Consider the following 22,683-nt stretch of genomic DNA (forward strand, 5'->3'; position numbering starts at 1 on the left):
TTAATTAAGAGCAGGGTTTTCTTTTTTTGCAGTTCTATGGATTTAACAATGAGCATATATTGTTTCTGTAATGGGAGAAAAAGAAAACTGGGAGGGTATATCTGTATGGCAGTAGCATCTTTTAGTTGTAGCACCCTGGTTGATATTCCTTTGTTTCTATTTTTTATTTTTCAAATGTTCTGTGTTGAGAATACATGTTACTTTTAATTATTGATCGATGATACACTGGACATGGAAAATGTGGCACATACACACCATGGAGTACTATGCAGCTGTAAAAACCAATGAGTTCGTGTCCTTTGTAGGGAGGGACGTGGATGAACCTGGAAACCATCATTCTCAGCAAACTGACACAAGAACAGAAAATCAAACCGCATGTTCTCACTCATAGGAGGGTGATGAACAATGAGAACACGTGGACACAGGGAGGGAAGCATCACACACTGGGGTCTGTCAGGGAGAAATAGGGGAGGGCCAGCAGGGGATGGGAAGTTGGGGAGGAATAGCATGGGGAGAAATGCCAGATATAGGTGATGGGGAGGAAGGTAGCAAACCACATTGCCATGTATATACCTATGCAACAATCTTGCATGTTCTTCACATGTATCCCAAAACCCAAAATGCAATAAAATACATATTTAAAAAAAAACTAACAAGCTTTGCTAAAAATTAAGTGATTGGAATGACTACATTTTTTTTTAAGAGACAGGGTCTTGCCCTGTTGTCCAGGCTGGAGTGTAGTGGTGAGATCATAGCTCAGTGTAGCCTCAAACTCCTGGGTTCAGAGGATCCTCCCACCTCAGCCTCCTGAGTACCTAGAACTACAGGCACATGCCACCACACCTGGCTAATTTTAAAATTTTTTACACTGTTGGTGGGAGTGTAAATTAATTCAACCATTGTGGAAGACAGTGTAGCGATTCCTCAATGACTTAAAAATAGAAATCCCATTTGACCCAGCAATCCCATTACTGGGTATATATCCAAAGGATTAGAAATCATTCTACTATAAGGACACATGCACACGAATGTTCATTGCAGCACTGTTTACAATAGCAAAGACCTGGAACCAACCCAAATGCCCATCGATGATAGACTGGATAGGGAAAATGTGGTACATATACACCATGGAATATTACGCAGCCATCAAAAACGATGAGTTTGCGTCCTTTGTAGGGACATGGATGAACCTGGAAACCATCATTCTCAGCAAACTGACACAAGAGCAGAAAATCAAACACCGCATGTTCTCACTCATAGGCGGGTGTTGAACAATGAGAACACATGGGGAGGGGAGCACTACACGCTGGGGTCCGTTGGGGGGAAATGGGGGAGGGATGGGGAGGTGGGGAGGTGGGAAGAGGTAGCATGGGGGGAAATGACAGATACAGGTGAGGGGACGGAAGGCAGCAAACCACACTGCCGTGTGTGTACCTATGCAACAATCTTGCCTGTTCTTCACATGTACCCCCAAACTTAAAATGCAATAAAAATAAAATTAAATTTAAAAAAATTTAAAAAAAAGAAAGAAAAAAGAAAAAAAAAATTTTTTATAGATGGGGTCTTGCTGTGTTGCCCAGGCTGGTCTCAAACTCCTGGTCTCAAGCGATCCTCCCATGTTGACCTCTCAGAACTCAGATAGCAGGTATGAGCCATGATGCTAGGCTGACTTTGCATTTTTAAAAACTACTTTCATAATTACTTTAAAAATTAATACATCCTTGTGGAGAATTATAGAAACAAGAAAGAGTAAAATAAGTTCAAAATCAATATATAATTGTACCATACCTTGTATAATCTTTTTAAGAATAATTTTTAAATTTATTTAAGAGACAGGGTCAGATTAACTAGGTTTGAATCACAGCTCTGTCACTTAATTGTTAAATGTCCTTGGGCAAGTCCCTTAATCACTGTGTGCCTTAGTTTTCACATCTGTACAATGAGGGTAATGATACCTACTTCATGGGAGGGTTAAACATATACCTGTAAAGTACATAAAGCTGTCTGCCACATAGTAAGTGCTCAGTAAGTGTGATCTACAGTTATTGTGCTATACTATATACATTTGTATCATGCTTTTTAAAATTAACATTATTGGCCAGGTACAGTGGCTCATGCTTTTAATTCCAGCATCTTGGGTGGCTGAGGCAAGAGGATGGCTTGAGCCCAGGAGTTCAAGATCAGCCTGGCAACATGGCAAGACCCTGTCTCTACAAAAAAAATTTTTTTAAAGTTAGCTGGGCACGGTGGCACGGGCCTGTAGGTCTAGCTACCTGGGAGGCTGAGGTGGAAGGATCGCTTGAGCCCAGGAGTTTGAGGCTGCAGTGAGATATGACTGCACAACTACATTCCAACCAGGGCAACAGAGTGAGACCCTGTCTCAAAAAAGAAAGAAAAAGAAACTATATAAAAGTAACATTATTACATAAGCTTTTCCCCATTTTATTATAACATCTTTGTTGTATTTAATGAACTATGATAAATGTAATGAACTGTGGCATTTCATCATGTGACTATACCATAATTTACTTAACCATTCTCTTCTCATTGGACATTTGCAGTATCACCAAACTAAAACTTCCATCTGGTAGCAGAAAAATTTTAATCATGTTTTAAACTCGAGAGGTAATTCACATTTATTTGACCCATCTGGCAGTACTAAGCCAGAACTACCCATCTGGAAGAAAGAAGCTCATATAGTGAGAACTTATTATCGCAAACACCCTGAATTAGACTTATAATTAAAACAAAAATCAGTGTGCTGTTGAGAAACACTAGAATAGGAAATCATTGTTTTAGTCTCAGAAATTTATTTGAAAATCTAAATGAAATTTTATTTTCACAGATGGTTGGTAAAGGCTTTTTTCTAGTTCAGACGAAGGAAGTGTCCATGAAAGCTGAGGATGCTCAAAGGGTTTTTCGGGAAAAAGCACCTGACTTCCTTCCTCTTCTGAACCAAGGTACCTTCTGGATGATTGGTATACTTTTGTGGTTATTTTCTTTACATGCTGATTTGATTTACTTTTGCCTTTAACATTTCTTTTGCGTTGCCTTCTCTTTCTCATTTGTTCTTTTTTTTTTCTATTATTGTTCAGAAATGTTAAAATTTCACATCACTCAAGGAGCCCTAGATAACTAACTAGAAATTAGGCATTCCTTTTTTTCCCTATCCTGTGTTCTTAGTACTGAAAGTCACATTTTATTATGTATCTTATTATTATTTTAATTATTATTGTATTATTGTTTTACCTATATAGTGTAGTGAGTAAACATTTCATGCTCCCTGCTCAGAGTTGCAAAGCACTTGATAAAGATTCTATCTACCTTCAGTGTGCTTTAATCATACTGGAAAAGAAATAAGAAATATAAAGTGGTATATTATTTTATGTATTTCATATGATTGATTAACTTCCCTTATATAATTAGAGTTGTTTTCCCTAATGGGTAAATGCCACCAGTAAATTTCAGATATTGGATATAGGTCTTCAAAGAGAGGAACTTAAGTATGTGTGCCCACCTGAAGGGTTACTGTCTGCCTACCTGTATTTGAAGGTGTATTAATTCTAGAGGACAGAGTATTCTTTATCTGTTCAGGGTGCGGACATTGTTTGCTGAAGGCTCATCAGGCTTTCCTTGACTGGCCTGAGCAAATATGTATAGTAATATGCAGTGTTGATTGAGTATACCTTAGAGAGGGGGCACATCTGCATTTTATGTGCTCTTTATGTATAAAAATATGATAATAAACTGTGAAAACCTGTATGAAATGTTAGAGGATTGTTAGGATAAGTAATGCTCATGTAACTGAGCTGGTAAGTATTAATGCAATATTTCATAATACTTTTGTGGTTACTGTAGTAGTAGTAGTAAGGACTTGTTCCAACCCTCTACATGAATCTACCCCAGAATATGTGTAGGAAATTCAGACCTGACCCCTTTGATGCAACCATTTTTACAAGGGAACATTTGGAAGCTTGAAAATGAACCTTTAACCTCTTAGCAGCTTTTGGAAATTGAATCAGGTAATAAGTGTATTGGACATCCTAAAGTGTGAGAGTTAGTAATAAAGTGAGCATGTCGGCAGGTCTAAATTAATGATTTATGTACTTGTGTGATGTTAGTGAAGTAGTATTACAGAATTGCTCCAACCCAAATATAGTATCTGCATTTAAGTAACAGAACATTCCACATGGAAGAAGTAAAATGTTCTGTTGCTGCAAAAAGTAGAACTAAAACCAATAAGCAGATGTTGCAGGAATTTCAGCAAATAAACATTGTATAAACAAGTCTTAGCCTGTAGGAGGTGTTCAAAGACAGATGAGTTCATATCAAAAGATCATAGGAACCAGCTTGAAGGAGTTTTCCATGGGCCAAATTTGGGACAATTAAAAAGAATACTGGGACTGGATGTAGTGCCTCAAACCTGTAATCCCAGCATTTTGGGAGGGTGAGGTGGAAGGATTGCTTAAGGCCAGGAGTTTGAGATGAACCTGGACAACATAGCAAGACCCTATCTCTACAGAAAATACAAAAATTAGCTGGGGGTGATGCACATTTGTCGTCCCAGCTACTCAGGAGGCTGAGGTGGGAGGGTCACTTGAGCCCAGGAGCTTGAGGCTGTAGTGAGCCATGATCATGCTGCTGCACTATAGCCTGGGCAACAGAGCAAGAGTTTGTCTCAAAAAAAAAGAGAAGAATGAAGGTAATGATTTAACAACAGAAATCTGTGCATCCATATTGTTAACCAAAAAGGGGAGAAAGGAATGTTCATCTGCTCTTTACAGAATACTGTGAGCTAAAAAATGCAAAAGGAATGATGGACTTTGGAAATCATCATTTTCCAAGGCCAGTGTAATAATTATTTCAGACAAAGATTATCAGTGGGTGGTAAAACTATTGGGCTAAAAGTTGCCAAGAAGTAGGATAGTTATACATCCTAATTCAAAGGGGAAGTGTACCTTTACAGCAGAGATTAGGTGATCACCATGTTAACCCAGTGATCAAACAGCATCACTGATGGACACCCTAACATTGTGTTACTCGTGATGTGATGAAGTGAAAAATATGCAACATCACCTGTAGAGTGTTCTTGCCCAAGTAACCTGAATCTAATTGAGCCAAGACTTAACTTCTAGTTTGTAGGAAGAAAAGAAATATGTTAAATGACACCACAAGGAAATAATAAGACAAATCCAAAATAGAAGACTTTCTACAAGACAACTGGCTAGGTCTCTTCAGACAGTGTAATGGAAAACAAAAAAGATAGAGGAATTATTCTGGATTAAGAGACTAAAGAGACATAACAACTAAATGCAATGAGTGAACCTTGATTGGATCTTAGGTTCGGTTGGAGTGAGCTGTAAAAGGCATTTTTGGGACAAGTTGTGGAGTTTGAAGATGCGATAGAATTATCTTTAATATCCTTTGGTATGTTAATGGTGCTGTAGTTATGTAGGAGCTACATGATGAAGTGTCCTCATGTCTGCTACTTTCAAATGACTCAGCAAAACAAAGCATATATGTGCAGATACATGGTGTTTATTGTGTAATAAAGCAAATGTGGACAAATGTTAGCTTTTGGTGGTGTAGGTGAAAGGCAAATGTATATTTATGCTATTCTTTCAACTCTTCTATAATGTATAGAAATTTTCAAAATAATAAGTTGCGGAAAACTTTTAAGCTACTCAGCAATGGAATAGTGAGTAGACTGGCAGTGGAAATATTCTAGCAGGAGTTGGATGGACTGGGCCCTTATCTAAAAGTGGCCATCAGTCATTCTAAGGCGGGGTGTCTCAACCTTGGCACTATAGACATTTTAGGCCAGGTAATTTTTTGCTATGAGAGGCTATTCCGTACCTTACAAGATGTTTAGCAGCATCTCTGGCCTCTACCCAGTAGATGCCAATAAAACACCACCCCAGTTGCGGCAACCAAAAATGATTCCAGATGTTGCCAGATGTCCCTAGGGCTATGGGAGGGAGGCAGAATTGCTGCCAGTTGAGAACTACTGTACTGAACTAAGAGTGGTCTTATTTATTTATTTTGAGAATTCACATGTATCTTAAATAGTTTGCACCTCAGAGTCTCTCAGTTTTCCTCTTCAGTTGTAATAGTCACATTTATTTTAAATATTTAAATATTTAAAGCTATTTAACTGCTTAGTAAGATAATTCATTGTTTTTCATCATGAGGATCTCCAGATGTGACTAATCCTCAGAACTATCTAGGGTCCTTTTAAAAACATAATTTTCAGCCAGGCATGGTGGCTCACACCTGTAATTCCAGCACTTTGAAAGGCTGAGGCAGGTGGATTGCTTGAGCCTAGGAGTTCAAGACCAGCCTGGACAACATGGCAAAACCCCATCTCTACAGAAATTAGCTGGGAATGGTGGTGTGCGCCTGTAGTCCCAGCCACTTGGAGGCTGAGATGTGAGGATCACCTGAGCCCAGGGAGGTTGAGGCTGCAGTGACCCATGATCACACCACTGCACTCCAGCTTGGGCAACAGAGCAAGACCTTGTCTCAAATACATAAATACATAAACAAAATTTCTTTTTTCTTTTTTTTTGAGACAGGGTCTTACTCTGTTGCCCAGGCTGGAGTGCAATGATACAATCTTGGCTCATTGTAACCTCCGTCTCCGGGGCTCAAGCAATCCTCCTGCCTTTGTCTCCTGAGCTCAAGCAATCCTCTCACCTCAGCCTCCCAGGTATCTGGGACTACAGGCGTACACCACCATTCCTGGCTAATTTTTGTATTTTTTGTAGAGAACGGCGTTTTGCCATGTTGCCCAGGCTGGTCTCGAACTCGTGAGCTCAAGTGAATCTTTCTGCCTCAGCCTTCCAAAGTGCTGAGATTACAGGCGTGAACCACCGAGCCCAGCCAGTAAACAAGTTTTCTACTCCTACCCCAGAAAGCCTGATTCAAAAATCTTTGAGATGTACCCTTGGAATATTTCTTTTTTGATTAGTCAGACTTGGGTACTTTTGTTTTAGGGAGTCATTCATTCATTTATTCAACAAAGTAGATGAGGTCTTAGAAGTAGGGGAGAGAGAGAGTCAGCTAATATAGGGACTTGTAAGCCACTGTAGAGACTTTGGCTTCTGTAGTAGTCTGAGTGAGATGAGATGCTGCTGGACATTTGTGGGCTTTTTTAAAATAAACTTTTTATATTGGAATGATTTTAGGTTTACAGAAAAATTGCAAAGATAGTACAGAAAGTTTCCGTATATCCCTTACCCAGCTTCCCTAAATGTTAACATAACCATAGTACATTTGTCAAAGCTAACAAATTTACATTGGTAAAATGCTAACTTAAACTACAGACTTTATTCAAATTTTACCAGTTTTTCCACTTATGTCCTTTTTCAGTTCCAGAATTCAATCCAAGATCCCACATTGCTTTTTGTTGCCATGTCTCCTTAATTTCCTGTGACAGATGTGACAGTTCTTCAGTCTTTCCTTGTTTTTCATAATCTTGAAACTTTTAAACAGTAGTGGTCAATTATTTTGTAGAATGTTCCTCAATTTATGTTTATCTAACATTTTCCTCTGGTTAGACTAGGGTTATGGGTGTTTAGGAAGAGGCAAAGTGCCTTTCTCATCACATGACATCACAGGGCACACGATGTCAATATGAGGTGGTATCTGCCAGATTTCTCTGCTGTAAAGTTTCCATGTTTCCCTTTCCATACTCCGTTCTTTGAAAATGAGTCACTAAGACCAGTACACAATCAAGGAGTGTAGATTTAAGCTCTTCCATCTGGAGAGAGGAATATCCACATGCATTATTTGGAATTCTGTAAGAAAGATTTGTCCTGGCCCGGCGTGGTGGCTCATGGCTGTAATCCCAGCACTTTGGGAGGCCAAGGTGGGTGGATCATGAGGTCAAGAGATCAAGACCATCCTGGCCAACATGGTGAAACCCCATCTCTACTAAAAATACAAAAATTAGCTGGGCGTGGTAGTGCACACCTGTAGTCCCAGCTACTTGGGAGGCTGAGGCAGGAGAATCACTTGAACCTGAGAGGCAGAGGTTGTAGTGAGCCAAGATCACACCACTGGTGACAGAGTGGGACTCTGTCTCAATAAGAAAGAAGAGGGAGGAGGGAGGGAAAAGAAAAAGGAAAGAAAGAAAAGAAAAGGAGGAAAGAAGGGAGGGAGGAAGGAAAGAAGGAAAGATTTGTGTCTTCTCATTATTCATTCATTTATTTCTCATGGGTATGTGTTTTATTCTTTAGGTGGTAATTCATTACTATCAAATTGTTCCATTTTTAACCATCTGAAGTGCTTTTAGGTTGGCTTTTTTGTCCCTTTGGCATGCCCCATCCTTTTGAATTTTGAACACTTCCTTACTTTCTGGCCCTACAAGATGTGCCAGGCTCATCCTATATTTTTCCTTGCTCCAGAACTAGTATCAACATTTCTCCAAGGAACCCTGGTTTCTTTTATTCTAGTATGATAGAAGACAAGATCTGGGTGCTAGGTGTGCCCTTTACTGTTGGGATACCACTGGTTCTAAGCCCTTTCAACAAACAAAGGTTAAAAAAATGCATGCATGACTATTAACCTGTATATACACACATATCTATAATTCTGTATCCGTCTATTAAAATACTTCTGACCCTCATCCAGCCCCACAGGGTTCATTCTAGCATCCCTTCCCTTGCTTTTTTTTTTTTTTTTTTTTTGACTTCTTACTCTGAAAGTGAGAAACCTGGCTTCCATTATGTATGCTTTATTCACTTATTTGTTTAACACTAGTATACATATAATATAGTTTTAGAATTACTAACCCATACCCCTGTGAGAAACTTATTTACCAACTCGAGTGCAGTTGGTATTATACAGTCTTTGTCTTTAGCTCAGGCATCCCCAAACTTTTTACACAGGGGGCCAGTTCACTGTCCTTCAGACCGTTGGAGGGCCGCCACATACTGTGCTCCTCTCACTGACCACCAGTGAAAGAGGTGCCCCTTCCTGAAGTGCGGTGGGGGGCCGGATTAATGGCCTCAGGGGGCCGCATGCGGCCCGCAGGCCGTAGTTTGGGGACGCCTGCTTTAGCCTTACAATAGCCTCTCGAAACAGTTTTCCAAAGTCCTGAGGTCAACTCCCTTTTCCCTTATCCCCTTCATTGAAGTATTGGCATACATTTATAGTACTGTTAGATTTCGTTTGTCACAAGCTGCATTCCATCTTTGGATACCCTCACATCTTGGTTAATTTTTTAAAATTTTCATACAGTAACGTTCAGTTGGCATGGGTTTTGATGAGTGCATAAAGTCCACCACCCCATTTATCAACCCAGTACCAGAGAAAACAGTTCTCCCTAAAAATTTCCCTTGTGTAGCCCTTTTAATCAGTCAACCACAACTTTTGGCAACTGATTTGTCTCCTGTCCGTATGATTTTGCCTTTTCCAGAGTGTCCCATAAATGGAATCATACAACATGTAGCCTTTCAAGTCTGGCTTCATTTGTTAAAACGCATTTGTGATTCAGCCATCTTGCTGGGTGACTCAATAACTTGTTCTTTTTTATTGCTAAATAGTATTCCTTGTCTTGATGTACCGCAGTTTGTTTTTCCATTCAATTGTTGGACATCCTGCTTGTTTCCAGTTTTTGCCAATTATGAATAAAGCCGCTATAAACATTTGTGTGTAAGTTTTTTTAATTGAGGTAAAATACACATATATAATTTACCATCTTTACCATTTTTAAGTATACAGTTCAGTCGTAATAAATACATTTACATTGTCTTTTTTCCCCCTCATTCCCCCCCATCCGACTGTCCCCTTTTCCGGACTCTGATAACTACCAATCTACTCTCTATGTTCATGAGATCCACGTTTTTAGCTCCTACATATGAGTAAGAGCATGTGATATTTGTCGTTCTGTGTTTGGCTTATTTCACTTGACCTAATGGGCCCTAGTTTCATCCATGTTGCTAAAAATGACAGGATTTCATTCATTTTATGGCTGAATAATATACTATTGTATAAATATAACACATTTTCTTTATCCATTTATATGTTGATGGGCACTTAGGCCAATTTCATATTTTGACTGTTGTGAATAGTGCTGCAGTGATCATGGGTGCAGATATCTCTTTGACATATTGATTTCCTTGCTTTTGGATCTGTACCCAGTATTGGAATTGTTGGATCATGTTGTGGTTCTATTTTTAGTTTTTTGAGGGACCTGCATTGTGTATAGGTTTTGAGTGTATATAACTTTTCTAATCACTTGAGTAATTTGCTAGCATTTGGTATTGTTAGTTTTCTAATAGGTATGTCATGGTATCTCTCTGTGTTTTTTAAATCAACTTTTAATTTTGGAATAATTTTAGATTCACAGGGAAGTTGTCAAGATAGGCCAGGCGTGGTGGCTCATATCTGTAATCTCAACCCTTTGGCAGGAGGTTTGCTTGAGCCCAGGAGTTCAAGACCAGCCTAAGCAACATAATGAGACCTTGTCTCTACAAAAAAGAAAAAAAAAAGAATGAGCCGAGCATGGTGACATGCACCTGTAGCCCCAGCTACTCTGGAGGCTGATCTCAGGAGCAAGGCAAAGATGTCCTCCATCATTATTCTGTAAGTGTTCAGTCTCACCATTAAGAATCATGTCAGAAGGCAGGGCACAGTGGCTCACACCTGTAATCCCAGCACTTTGGGAGGCCAAGGTGGGCAGATCACCTGAGGTCAGGAGTTCGAGACCTGCCTGGCCAACATGGTAAAACCCTGTCTCTACTAAAAATACAAAAAATCAGCCAGGCATGGTGGTGCTCACCTATAGTCCCAGCTATTTGGGAGGCTGAGGCAGGAGAATCACTTGAGCCCAGGAGATGGAGGTTGCAGTGAGCCAAGAATAAGTTTTTACTTATTCATTTAATCTGGTGATTGGCTTTTATTGATACCTGAATGTCAAACCAGCCTGAGATGAACCTTTGTCATCATGCTGTATTATTTCTTTAATACATTGCTGGATTTGATTTGCTAATATTTTGTTGAGAATTTTTACATCTTTGTTCATGAGGGATGTTGGTCTGTAGTTTTCATTTTTTGTAATCTCTTTGTCTCATTTTGATACTGGGAAAATGCTGGCCTCTTAAAATGAATTGAAAAATATCTTTCTTCTTCTATGATCTTGAGATTGCAGAGAATTAGTATCATTTCTTCCTCAAATATGTGGTAGAATTTGCCAGTGAAACTACCTGGGCCTGGAGATTTGTTCTTTTGGAAGGTTTTTATCTATAAATTAATTTCACTATTATATGTAGGACTCTTCAGGCTATCTTTTTCTTAAGTGAATTTTGGTAGTTTACGTCTCTCAGGGAATTGTTTCATTTCACCTAAGTTATTGAACATATGGGGATATAGTTGTTTATGGTATTTCACTGTCTGTGGGATCAGTAATGGTGTTCCTCTTTCATTCCTGCTATTGATAATTTGAGTCCCCTCTCCCTCACTTTCATTTTTATTCTCCCTCTCCCATCAGCCTGGATAGAGGTTTATCTCTTTTTGTTTTTTGGCTTGGTTGGTTTTGTTTCTGTTTTTTTCTAGCTTTATTGACTTATAATTGATAAAATTGTATATTTTAAGGGATACAGTGTGATTATCTTATATATGTACTTATTGTGGAACGATTACCACAATCAAGTTAGTTAACACACCTATCACCTTACATATGTATCATTTTTTATTAGCTATAGTCACCATGCCATAAATTAGATCCTCAAAAACATATTCACCTTATAACTACTAGATTGTACACTTTGACGAACGTCTCCCCATTTCCTCCACCCCTTGCAACCACCATTTTATTCTATGTTTCTATGAATTCAGGTTTTTCAGATCCACATATAAATCATATAGTATCTGTGTATCTCTGTCTTATTTCATTTAGCATAATGCCCTCCAGGTTCATCATGTTTGTGCAAATGGCAGAATTTCTTTCTTTTCTATAGCTGAATAGTATTCCATTGTGGATATATACCACATTTCTTTATTCATTCATCCCTCAGCAGGCAGGTTGATTACATATCTTGGCTATTGTGAATAATGCTGCAGTGAACATGGGAGTATAGATATCCCTTTGATGATTTTTTTTTTAATTTTGTGGAGACAGGGTCTTGTTATATTGCCCAGGCTGGTCTCAAACTCCTGGCCTCAAATGATCCTCCTGCCTCAGCCTCTGAATCTTTGGGATTACAGGAGTGAACCACCGCATGCAGCAGACATTTGTTTCAATTCCTTTCGATACATACCCAGAAGTAAGAAAGTAAAATTGCTAGATCATATAGTAGTTATATTTTTAGTTTTCTGGGGAACCTCCATACAGTTTTCCATAGTGGCTGTACCAATTTACATTTCCACACAGAGTATAAGGGTTCTTTTATCTCCACATCCTCAGCAATACTTATCTCTTGTTTTATAATTGTGATTAGAAGAGGTGTGATGATATTAAACTGTGATTTTTGTTTGCATTTCCCTGATGATTAGTGATGTTGAGTATCTTTTCATGTGAAGTTTATTATTTTATTGATAATTTCCAAGATGCAGCTTTTTGTTTCTTTGATTTTCTGTTTTTCTCTTTTCAATTTCATTGATTTCTGCTCTAATTTTTTCCTTTCATTAGCTTTAGGTTTGTTTTGTTCTTCTTTCTCTAGTTGCTTAAGGTTTAAGCTAAGGTTACTGATTTTAGATATTTCTTTTCAAATATACTCGATTCTCATTATTCATGGTAGTTATGGTGTATAAAGTCGCTGTGAACACTGAATTAGTGAATACTGAACTGCTATTCCTAGGAGAAAGACAGGATTAGGTTTCTGCAGGTGTCTGTTCACAACGTTTTCATCAACTGATCAATATATAACTTTGTTTAGTGTGTGTTTCTGTTTAAAGATACCTTATTTATATATACTGTGATTCATTAACATTGAACTCACAGCCAACAGCACTAGAACTCATGTTGGAGTAAAGTTTATCTAACACATTTTCTCCTGAGGCACAGCACAGCCTCCCTCAGTTTAGGAGCCTTTAGATAGCACTTCAACACTGTGTTTGGGGGCTATTTCATTTTTCTGGAGACAGGATCTGCACTGTAACCTCAAACTCATGGGCTCAAGTGATCCTCCCACCTCAGATTCCTGAGGAGCTAGGGCTACAGGTGCACACCACCATGCCCAGCTATTTTTTTTTAACATAAAAGAGACAGGGTCTTACTATGTTACCCAGGCTGGCCTTGAACTCCTGGGCTCAGGTGATCCGCCCAACTCAGCCTCCCAAAGTGCTGGGAGTACAGGTGTGAGCCACCATGCCCAGCCGCCAGCTATTTTTTTTAAACAACGTTGTAGAGTTGGGGTCTTGCTATGTTACCCAGGCTGATCTCAAACTCCTGGCCTCGAGCAATCCTCCCTCCTCAGCCTCCCAAAGTGCTGAGATTACAGGCATGAGCCACTGTGCCTGGCCTAGGGGATATTTTCAACAGGCAAAATCACCAACAAAAAGCACAAAAATGTGAAAAACACAGTACTACCTAGACCTCAAAAAGGATACCTCCTTATAGTACAGTAGCTGAAACAAAAAGGCAGTGAGAGCATCACCTCGTTCAACCTCAGCTGGGAGCACACACATCAGGCAATTCAAATTTTTTGCCACTGTGCATGTCCACATATAACTGTGAAAGCACTGCAAATGTCGATTTGGGGAGTTACAAATGAATTTTAGCAAGTAGGTAAATTTGAAATGAAGGGATCTGCATATAATAAGGGTTGGCTCTTATTTAATGTTACAGTTTTTCCTTTAAGCACTGCGTTAGCTGCATCTCAAATTTTGATATGTTGTATTTTCATTTTTATTTAATTCAGAGTTTGGTAAAATATGGCCCACTGCCTGCTTTAATAATTGGGGCACAGCCATGCTTATTCTTTTTTTTTTTGTTTGTTTGTTTTTTGAGATGGAGTTTTGCTCTTGTCACCCAGGCTGGAGTGCAATGGCACACCGCAACCTCCACCTGCTGGGTTCGAGTGATTCTCCTGCCTCAGCCACCCAAGTAGCGGGACTACAGGCACCCACCACCACGCCTGGCTAATTTTTGTATTTTTAGTAGAGCTGGGGTTTCACCATGTTGGCCAGGCTAGTCTTGAACTCCTGACATCAGGTGATCTGCCTGCCTCAGCCTCCCAAAGTGCTGAGATTACAGGCATGAGCCACAGCCCCCAGCCTGTCATTCTTTTATCTATTACATTATGGTGCACAAAGCCTAAAATATTTCCTGTCTGGCCCTTTACAGAAAAAGTATGTTGACCCCTGATTTGGTTAAATATATTTTTTAGTTTCCCTTGAGACTCAGTTTATCCATGAATTATTTAGAAGTATAATTGTTTAATTTCCAAACATTTGGGGATTGTCCAGGTATAATTTTATTATTGATTTCTGAATTAATCCTGTTATGGTCCAATAATGTACATTTGTATGATTTCTGTTTTCTTTAATTAAAATGGGTTTTATGGCACAGAATATGGCTTATCTTGGTGAATATTCTATGCGTATCTGAGAAGAACGTGTAATCTGCTGTTGCTTTGATTGAGTCTTCTATAAATGTCTACTAGGTCAAGTTGGTTGATAGTGCTATTCAGGTTATCTGTATCTTTGCTGATTTTCTGCCTACTTGTTCCATAAATTAATGAGAGAGGAGTGTTGAAGTCTCCAACTAATTATGGATTTGTCTATTTCTCTATTTCTCTATTCAGATCCTATCAGGTTTTGTCTCATGTATTTTGAAGCTGTGTTATATTATGTGCATACACATTTAGGATTGTTATAATCTTCTTGGAGAATCCTTCATTATTATGTGATGGCCCTCATTTTTTTTAAGAGAAGGGTTCTTGCTCTGTCTGGGGTGCAGTGGTGCAGTCATAGCTCACTGTAGCCTCGAACTCCTGGGCCCAAGTAATCCTCCCACCTCAGCCTCCCAAGTAGCTGGGATTACAGGCACAAGCCACCACATCCAGCTCTGATGTCCTTAATTATCTCTGATGATTTTCCTTGTTCTGATACCTACCTCATCTGAAATTAATATAGCTACTCTAGCTTTCATTTGGTTAGTATTTTATTGTAAAAGTTTATCCCTTTTCTTTTAGCTTATCAAGGCTGTATATTTAAAGTGAGTTTTTTTGTAGACAGCATGTAGTTGGTTTTTTCTTTTCAATCCAGTCTGTCAGTCTCTTTTAACTGCTGTATTTAGACCATTCACATTGAAAGGGATTATTGATACAGTTGGTTCAAAGTCTCTCATCTTGCTAGCTGATTTCTGTTCATTTGTTCTTTTTTCCATCTTTTTCTTTTTAGCAATTTTATAATACCACTTAATCACCTCTATTGACTTATAGTTATACCTCTTCAAAAACTTATTTAATGGTTGTTTTATGTTTTACAGCAAACATTTTTAAATAATTTGAGTCTACCTTCTAATATTATACAACTTCACTTGCCATCTAAGGACCTGATAACATTATATTCTCAATTCTTCCTTCTCATCCCTGTGTTATTATTGTCATATATTACTATTACACGTTATAAACACCTAATACATTGTTAATGTTAATGCTTTGAACTGTCTGGTGGTTTTTTTGTTTATTTTTTGGGTTTTTTTTTTTTTTTTTTTTTTTTTTTGACAGGGTCTCACTTTGGTGCCCAGGCTGGAGTGCAGTGGCTTGATCTCGGCTCACTGCAGCCTCAACCTCCAGAGCTCAGATGATTCTCCTACTTCAGCCTCCTGAGTAGCTGGAACTACAGACATGCACTGCTGCTACTGGCTAATTTTTCTTTCTTTCTTTTTTTTTTCTTTTTTTTTTTTTTTTTTTTTTGTAGAGATGAGGCTTTCCATGTTGTCTAGGCTGGTCAAAAACTCCTGGGCTAAAGCAATCTGCCTGCTTCAGCCTCCCAAGGTTCTGGGATTACAGGGGTGAGCCACTGTGCCTAGCCTGAACTGTCAGTTATTTTTAGAGCAATTAAAAATAAAAATATAGATCACACTTTATAGGCAATTTTAGGGCACAGGAATGCCATGCTCCTTTTAAAATGTAAACCCTGTCACTGGCTGCTTTAATGGGGAAGCAGAGACAAGCTGGGAGGCTATTGCAGTAATCAAATTGAGACATAGTGGCCTGTTCCAAGGTCATGTTAGATAACTCAGAAGTGTTCACTAGATAAGACATCCAGAAATGTTTTTTGTCTACCTCAGAGTCTCACAATTTTTCATGACACCTGAAATATTTAGATCTAAAGCTACTATGAACTATCTGAATAAGATGTACATACTAAAACACTAAAAACATGACCAGTAATCCTTGTTGACCTCATAGTTCAGTTTGAAATAATCACAGCAATTGTCATCATCATTAGATAGAAGGAGTGCTTAGCAAGTGCATTGTTAACACTGTAGGTTTTTTTTTAAGGGTTTTTGTTTAATACATCTGAAAAGAATGCATAAACAAAGAATTGAGACATGAGAAAGTATTAGTTCAACACTAATGAATCTGTAAGAATTAGGATTTGGAGAGGTGGAAAAGATTACCTAAACATTTTTAAAAATTGGAAACTGCAACCAAAATAAGCTGATAAAATCCCTATTAACACGTACAAAGAGTCTTCATAAGACTCTTTCCATGATTTCTATTAAACTAGAGAGCCACACCTGGCTGCTCTAGGTTCCTCATATGCAAAGCAGAAATAAGAGGATTCCCCTCACTGGTCCCCATGTTGTTAAGTGGTCTCCCCACCCCCACCTGACCCCCAGCTTCTTAATGAAGCAGGCCTCCATCCTCCTAACTTGAGAGGATGTGAGTCATTCCACAGATGTCTGTCTTCTAGCACCACCCCTCATATTTCCTCTGCATACCAGGTCTTCAGCTGCGTTCTAGGAACACCATGTACTACTGAGTTGCAAATCTATGCCAAGCATATAAGACAAACCTTGTAGTCTTTTTAAATCTAAGATTATCCACACGTTAATCAAAATGAATGTACTTGTCCACTTTTTGGCTGGAAAATTAATAGGTCATTTTTTGCAAGTTTATCATATTCTAGTCAAAGAACATCAATCAAGTTATATACCTGAGTAATTCTACCAAGATTGTATTTCTGAATTCTAGATTACATGTTCTTTATAGAAAGACTGGAACTTTTAATAATTAATGTCTAACTTAAATACACACACGCACACTGTATTTCCTTGTAGTGATGAAAGTATATTCTACCTTAATTCAAACTTTCTATTTTGCAAAACTGGAAACCCTACATTTATTAACTTTTTCTTTTTAGTTCAATATCTATTTGGTTTAAAATACTTTTTGAACTCTTTTCGCAAATTTCCAAATGTACTAAAAGTAGAGAGTACAATGACCCCATGTGTACCCATGACCCAGTTTCATCAACTTTTTGCCATACTTAAAAAACAATAATCTCATTGTTTGCTAAAACATTTTAATCAAATTGATTCATCCTTTCATTTTATCGCTAAATATTTCATTATTTTAAAAATGTTTTAAGTACAGTGCATTATCACATATAACAGAATTAACAATTCCTTAATATCCTCTAATACTCAGTCCATATGCAAATTTACCTACTTACTAAAATAATTCTTTGTGTTTTTAGTTAATTTGATCCAGATCTAAAATAGATCCACTTACTGTATTTGGTTGTTTTTTGAATCTTATGTTACTCTTAATCAAAAACAGGTGTTCCCCCCCTACTTCTTATTTCTTGCCTTTGTCTTGGGAAAGAAGCTTGGTCAGTTGTCCTATTGCATTCATGAGGCTGTTTCATTCGTTCCTCCACATTTCTTATAGACTAGAAGTTAGATCAAAACCTTGTTTACATTCAGGTTTGTTTATTTATTTATTTAGCAGGAATACATAGATGGCCTTGTTTCCTATTTAATTGAGAAGGCACATAATGTTTGATTGTTGTGCTTTTAGGGATACTAAGATTAATGGGTGGGTTCACATGGTGACGACCTTATCTTTTTATTGTAGAGTTTCCTGCAGTCTTCTCTGTGGGTTGCTAAAACCACTGATGATTGTTGCCTGAACCAATTATTTTAATAGGAGTTGCAAAATGATCATTTTCTATATTTTCTCTCTCTCTTTTTTTTTTTTTTTTTTTTGGCAAACTTACTTTCTAATCTTGTCATTACCTCTGCATTTATTAACAGATGTTAACGGAACTTCTTGTATGCCAGAGCTGTTTGGTTAACTTGAAATATGCTCATGTCAGAAAAGCAGAATAAATAAAGAGAAAAATAAGCATCAATGTTCAGAGTAGTGAATTGGTGCCCTAGCAACCTCCATTTGTATACAGTGAATTTTGTTTCTCTCTTCTTTTTTTATTTTCCTTAAAAACCTCTATTAGTAAGGAGGATCTCTCTTTTCTGAGTATCATTATGAACTCATAAAAATATATACTTTTTATATATTTAGTACTTTTTAATAAATTAGAGTCATGATTCCTTCTATCTCACTATGTCTCTGGCCATTGGGAGCCCCTTCAGGCTGGCTTCTGTTTCCTTTTGATATAACCCCACTGGCCCTTGGTAGCTTTATTACTTTTTGGCTGAAGAAAATATTCCAGGTTGATCTTAATCCATTTCTTGGCCCAGACATGGAATCATCTATTTTTCTAAGATGACTTAGTTATTTTTAGCGGTGAATGATATTTTAGAATGATATTTAGAAATGCATGTTAGATACTGTGTATTACTGGGTTGTCATTTCTTTTAGGCTTTTTCAGTGGATGTTGCTAGAAACTATGTATTTTTGAAAAGAAAAGATCATGAGGTTACATTTACATTTCTAAATGAAAATTTAAGATTTTAAGCTTTTGTAAAGTTAGATGTTTTATTATAAAATGTTCTTGACCTCCTGGCCAGGAGTGAAGGCAATAGGATTGCTTGAAGTCAGGATTTTGAGACCAGACTGAGCAACATAGTGAGACCCCATATCCTTTTTTGTTTGTTTGTTTGAGACATGGTCTCACTCTGTTGCCCAGGCTAGAGTGCAGTGGCATGATCATGGCTTGCTGTAACCTCAAACTCCTGGGCTCAAGTGATCTTCCCATCTCAGTCTCTCAAGTAGCTGGGACTACAGGCCTGCAACCCTGCACCAGGCTAATTTTTTATTATTTTGTAGAGATGGGGACTTGCTTTGTTGCCTAGGCTGGTCTTGAACTCCAGGGCTTAAGTGATCCTCTTGCCTTGGCCTCCCAAAGTGCTAGGATTACAGGCATGAACCAATGTGCCCAGCTGTGAGATTCTATCTCTCAAAAAAATTTTAGGTCGGGCACGGTGGCTCACACCTGTAATCCCAGCACATTGGGAGGCTGAGGTGGGAGGATCACCTGAGGTCAGGAGTTCAAGATCAGCCTGGCTAACATGGGGAAACCCCATCTCAACTAAAAATTCAAAAAAAAAAACATAGCCAGGCACAGTGATGCATGCCTATAGTCCCAGCTACTCGGGAGGCTGAGGCAAGAGAATTTTGCCTGAACCCAGGAGGCAGAGGTTGCAGTGAGCCGAGATTGTGCCACTGCACTCCAGCCTGGTCAACAGGGTAAGATTCTGTCTCGAAAAAAATTTTAATAAATTCTTAATCAAGTATACAGGAGGATGTGCATAAGCTATATGCAAATACTATACCATTTTATTAATATATAAGCGATTTGAGCATCCAGTGGAACCAATCCTACACATATACCGAGGAACTGCTATATCCTGCCTTTTCTGTATTTGTTGCCTGTATTAAATCACAAGCCTCCAAGGAAAAAAAAATCACAAGCCTTCAGTTGTCTTGGCACCCAATGTAGTATAATCTTTTCTTTCTCATTCTTGTGCCTTGTCCTGTAGCACATGTTTACATTCAATTTAGAGTTTCATATTCATTCACTCTAGTATTTCATTACTTAGTACTTCATTATTCTATGTTGTTTTGTATTTGTTTAACAGGTTTATGTCTTCATTCAATAAATTTGTAATTTCCTGGAGATTAAGACTTTTCCATCACTGTAGGAGGTTTGTAATGTTTTCAAATTAATGTATGAGAAAGGAGGCACAAATATTCTATTAAAAGGATTTAAAAAATAAAAACTTTGTCTATGTTTCTAGAATTTAGCTTTAAGACACATTCAGGGAAAATACTTTCAGATGGTCATTACTTTTGATGCCTGGCCTCAATTCCTATTTGGCTTAGCTTCATCATTGGTGGCCTAGAACTTGGCTGGTAAGTAGGAGAGTTGGAAGCAAGGCTGGCTGCCTGGCAAAACCTACTTATGTTGACTTGGATTGCTTTTGATCTTATTTGCTATTTTATCAACTATTTTTATACTCCTAAATGAGTAGAATTTCTGTGGTTTTTATAGAAGAATGAGAACCAGAAAAGCCAGACTATTTACAACACTTTAAAAATGTGACACTAGTCCTATAATAGTACTGAAGCTACTTGTTATGAGACTGTGTTAATTTGTTTTATGATTAGCGTAGGAAGAAGCAGCTGAGGTGATATGTCCCATCTGTCTGCTTTCCTCTTCCTTCTCTTTCACCCTCGAAGAAGATGCTGGAGATTCTTCAGGAAAGAATAAAAAGATTAAATTTAGAATATATTTGTATTTGTGTTAAGAAAATGCTTCTTGGGTTTGCTTATAGGTCCAGTTATTGCTTTGGAGTTTAATGGAGATGGTGCTGTAGAAGGATGTCAACTTACTGTAAACGAGACATTCAATGGGACCAAGGTACAAGATTTTATTGACTGTATTTCAATCTAACCTTTCATTTCATCTCCTTTTCCTTACCGTCAAGTGATACTTTTGTCCCTAATGTTGCTTAGAATTTTTGTTGTGTGTGTGTGTGTGTGTGTGTGTGTTTTTAAAAGTCAGATCATGATTTTTAGTACCTTTGATAAATAATTGGGAACTAATTATTTTTTTCTTGCCAAACTAAAACTTTGTTTAAAATAGCTACAAAACAGGGCTGGGCATGGTGGCTCATGCCTGTAATCCCAGCACTTTGGGAGGCTGAGGTGGGTGGATTACCAGAGGTCAGGAGTTCAAGACAGCCTGACCAACATGGAGAAACCTTGTCTCTACTAAAAATACAAAATTAGACGGGTATGGTGGTTCATGCCTGTAATCCCAGCTACTCAGGAGGCTGAGGCAGGAGAATTCCTTGAACCCAGGAGGCAGAGGTTGCTATGAGCTGAGATCACACCATTGCACTCCAGCCTGGGCAGCAAGAGTGGAATTCCATCTCAAAAAATAAATAAATAAAATAGTTACAAATAATTTATTAAAAACCTATAGCATATAAGTTTCTAAAGTAAAAAGTCTCATCAAATGTCTTTTCAAGTCTTTGCATTTTTAAAAATACTGATTTGTTGAAAATATTTTATTTCTAATATTGTAGTGTTGAGATGGATGATCCTGTTGCCCAGGGTTCATTTTTACTTGCTTCAGTAATGCTTCACCAAATATTGAACTTCAGGTATATATAGAAATTATCACATGAGCATTTTCTAAATATATTGATGAAGTTGCTATATCTAAGAATTTCAGATATAAATAACTTTAAAACCAAATGTAGAGGATTACATTAGCAAATCTATAATTGACTACTTTTTGATAAATATCTGGGAGGACATTTTGGTTTTGTCATCTGATTTGGCTTATGATCCCTTGAATTTACAAAAATTAAAGTACTTTTTCTTTGATCACATTTTATCACAATAGTACTAAGGGAGAGAAAATAGAAGATTGACTAGAAAAGGCAACAGAGATAAAATGGTTATAATTTGGACTTTTAGAGGTGAATGATTTAGTGATTATCTAATCCAGCTGTCTCATTTTACAGGTGTAGTTACTGAGCCCACAGAGGTTTATCAAATTGTCAGCATCATATACTAGTTTATGGTTAAGCTAGAATAGAACCCACGGCTGCTCTAATTCCTTGCTGACATTTGTAAACGCTACTTTAGAAGGGTTCTATTGAGTATTGCTTCATTAATGTTTAGCAAAGGCCAGGTGAGGTGGCTCATGCCTGTAATCCCAGCACTTTGGGAGGCCAAGGCAAGCAGATCACCTGAGGTTGGAAGTTCAAAACCAGCCTGGCTAACATGGCGAAACCCTGTCTCTACTAAAAATACAAAAAGTAGCCAGGCATGGTGGTAGGCGCCTGTAATCCCAGCTACTCGGGAGACTGAGGCAGGAAGAATTGCTTGATCCTAGGAGGCAGAGGTTGCAGTGAGCCGAGATTGCACCATTGCACTCCAGCCTGGGCAACAGAGCGAGACTCTGTCTCAAAAAAAAAAAAAAAAAAGTTTAGCAACTAGTTTATTTAAAAATAGCAGGCTGGGTGTGGTGGCTCACACCTGTAATCCCAGCACTTTCAGAGGCTGAAGCAGGAAGATTGCTTGAGCCCAGGAGTTTAAGTTCAAGACCAGCCTGTGCAACACAGTGAGACTATCTCTACAAAAAGTAAAAAAAAAAAAAAAAAAATAGCTAGGCATGGTGGCACGCACCTGTAGTCCTAGTTACGTGGTAGGCTGAGGTAGGAGGATCACTTGAGTCCAGAAGTCTAGGCTGAAGTAAGCCACGATTGCACCACTGTACTCCAGCCTGGGCAACAGAGCAAGCCTC

General features: G+C 38.2%; 1 protein-coding gene across 1 annotated transcript in view; it reads left to right on the forward strand.

Moving 5' to 3' along the window:
• RP2 (RP2 activator of ARL3 GTPase) overlaps positions 1–22,683 on the forward strand; it is a 49,192-nt gene that overhangs the window by 21,099 nt on the left and 5,410 nt on the right. Inside the window, exons 3-4 of the mRNA XM_010350157.2 lie at positions 2,846–2,960; positions 20,699–20,784. Coding sequence (XP_010348459.1) covers positions 2,846–2,960; positions 20,699–20,784 — 201 coding nt within the window. The remainder of the gene's footprint in view (positions 1–2,845; positions 2,961–20,698; positions 20,785–22,683) is intronic.

The sequence above is a fragment of the Saimiri boliviensis genome, chromosome X, assembly GCF_048565385.1.
Source record: "Saimiri boliviensis isolate mSaiBol1 chromosome X, mSaiBol1.pri, whole genome shotgun sequence".
NCBI lineage: Eukaryota > Metazoa > Chordata > Mammalia > Primates > Cebidae > Saimiri > Saimiri boliviensis.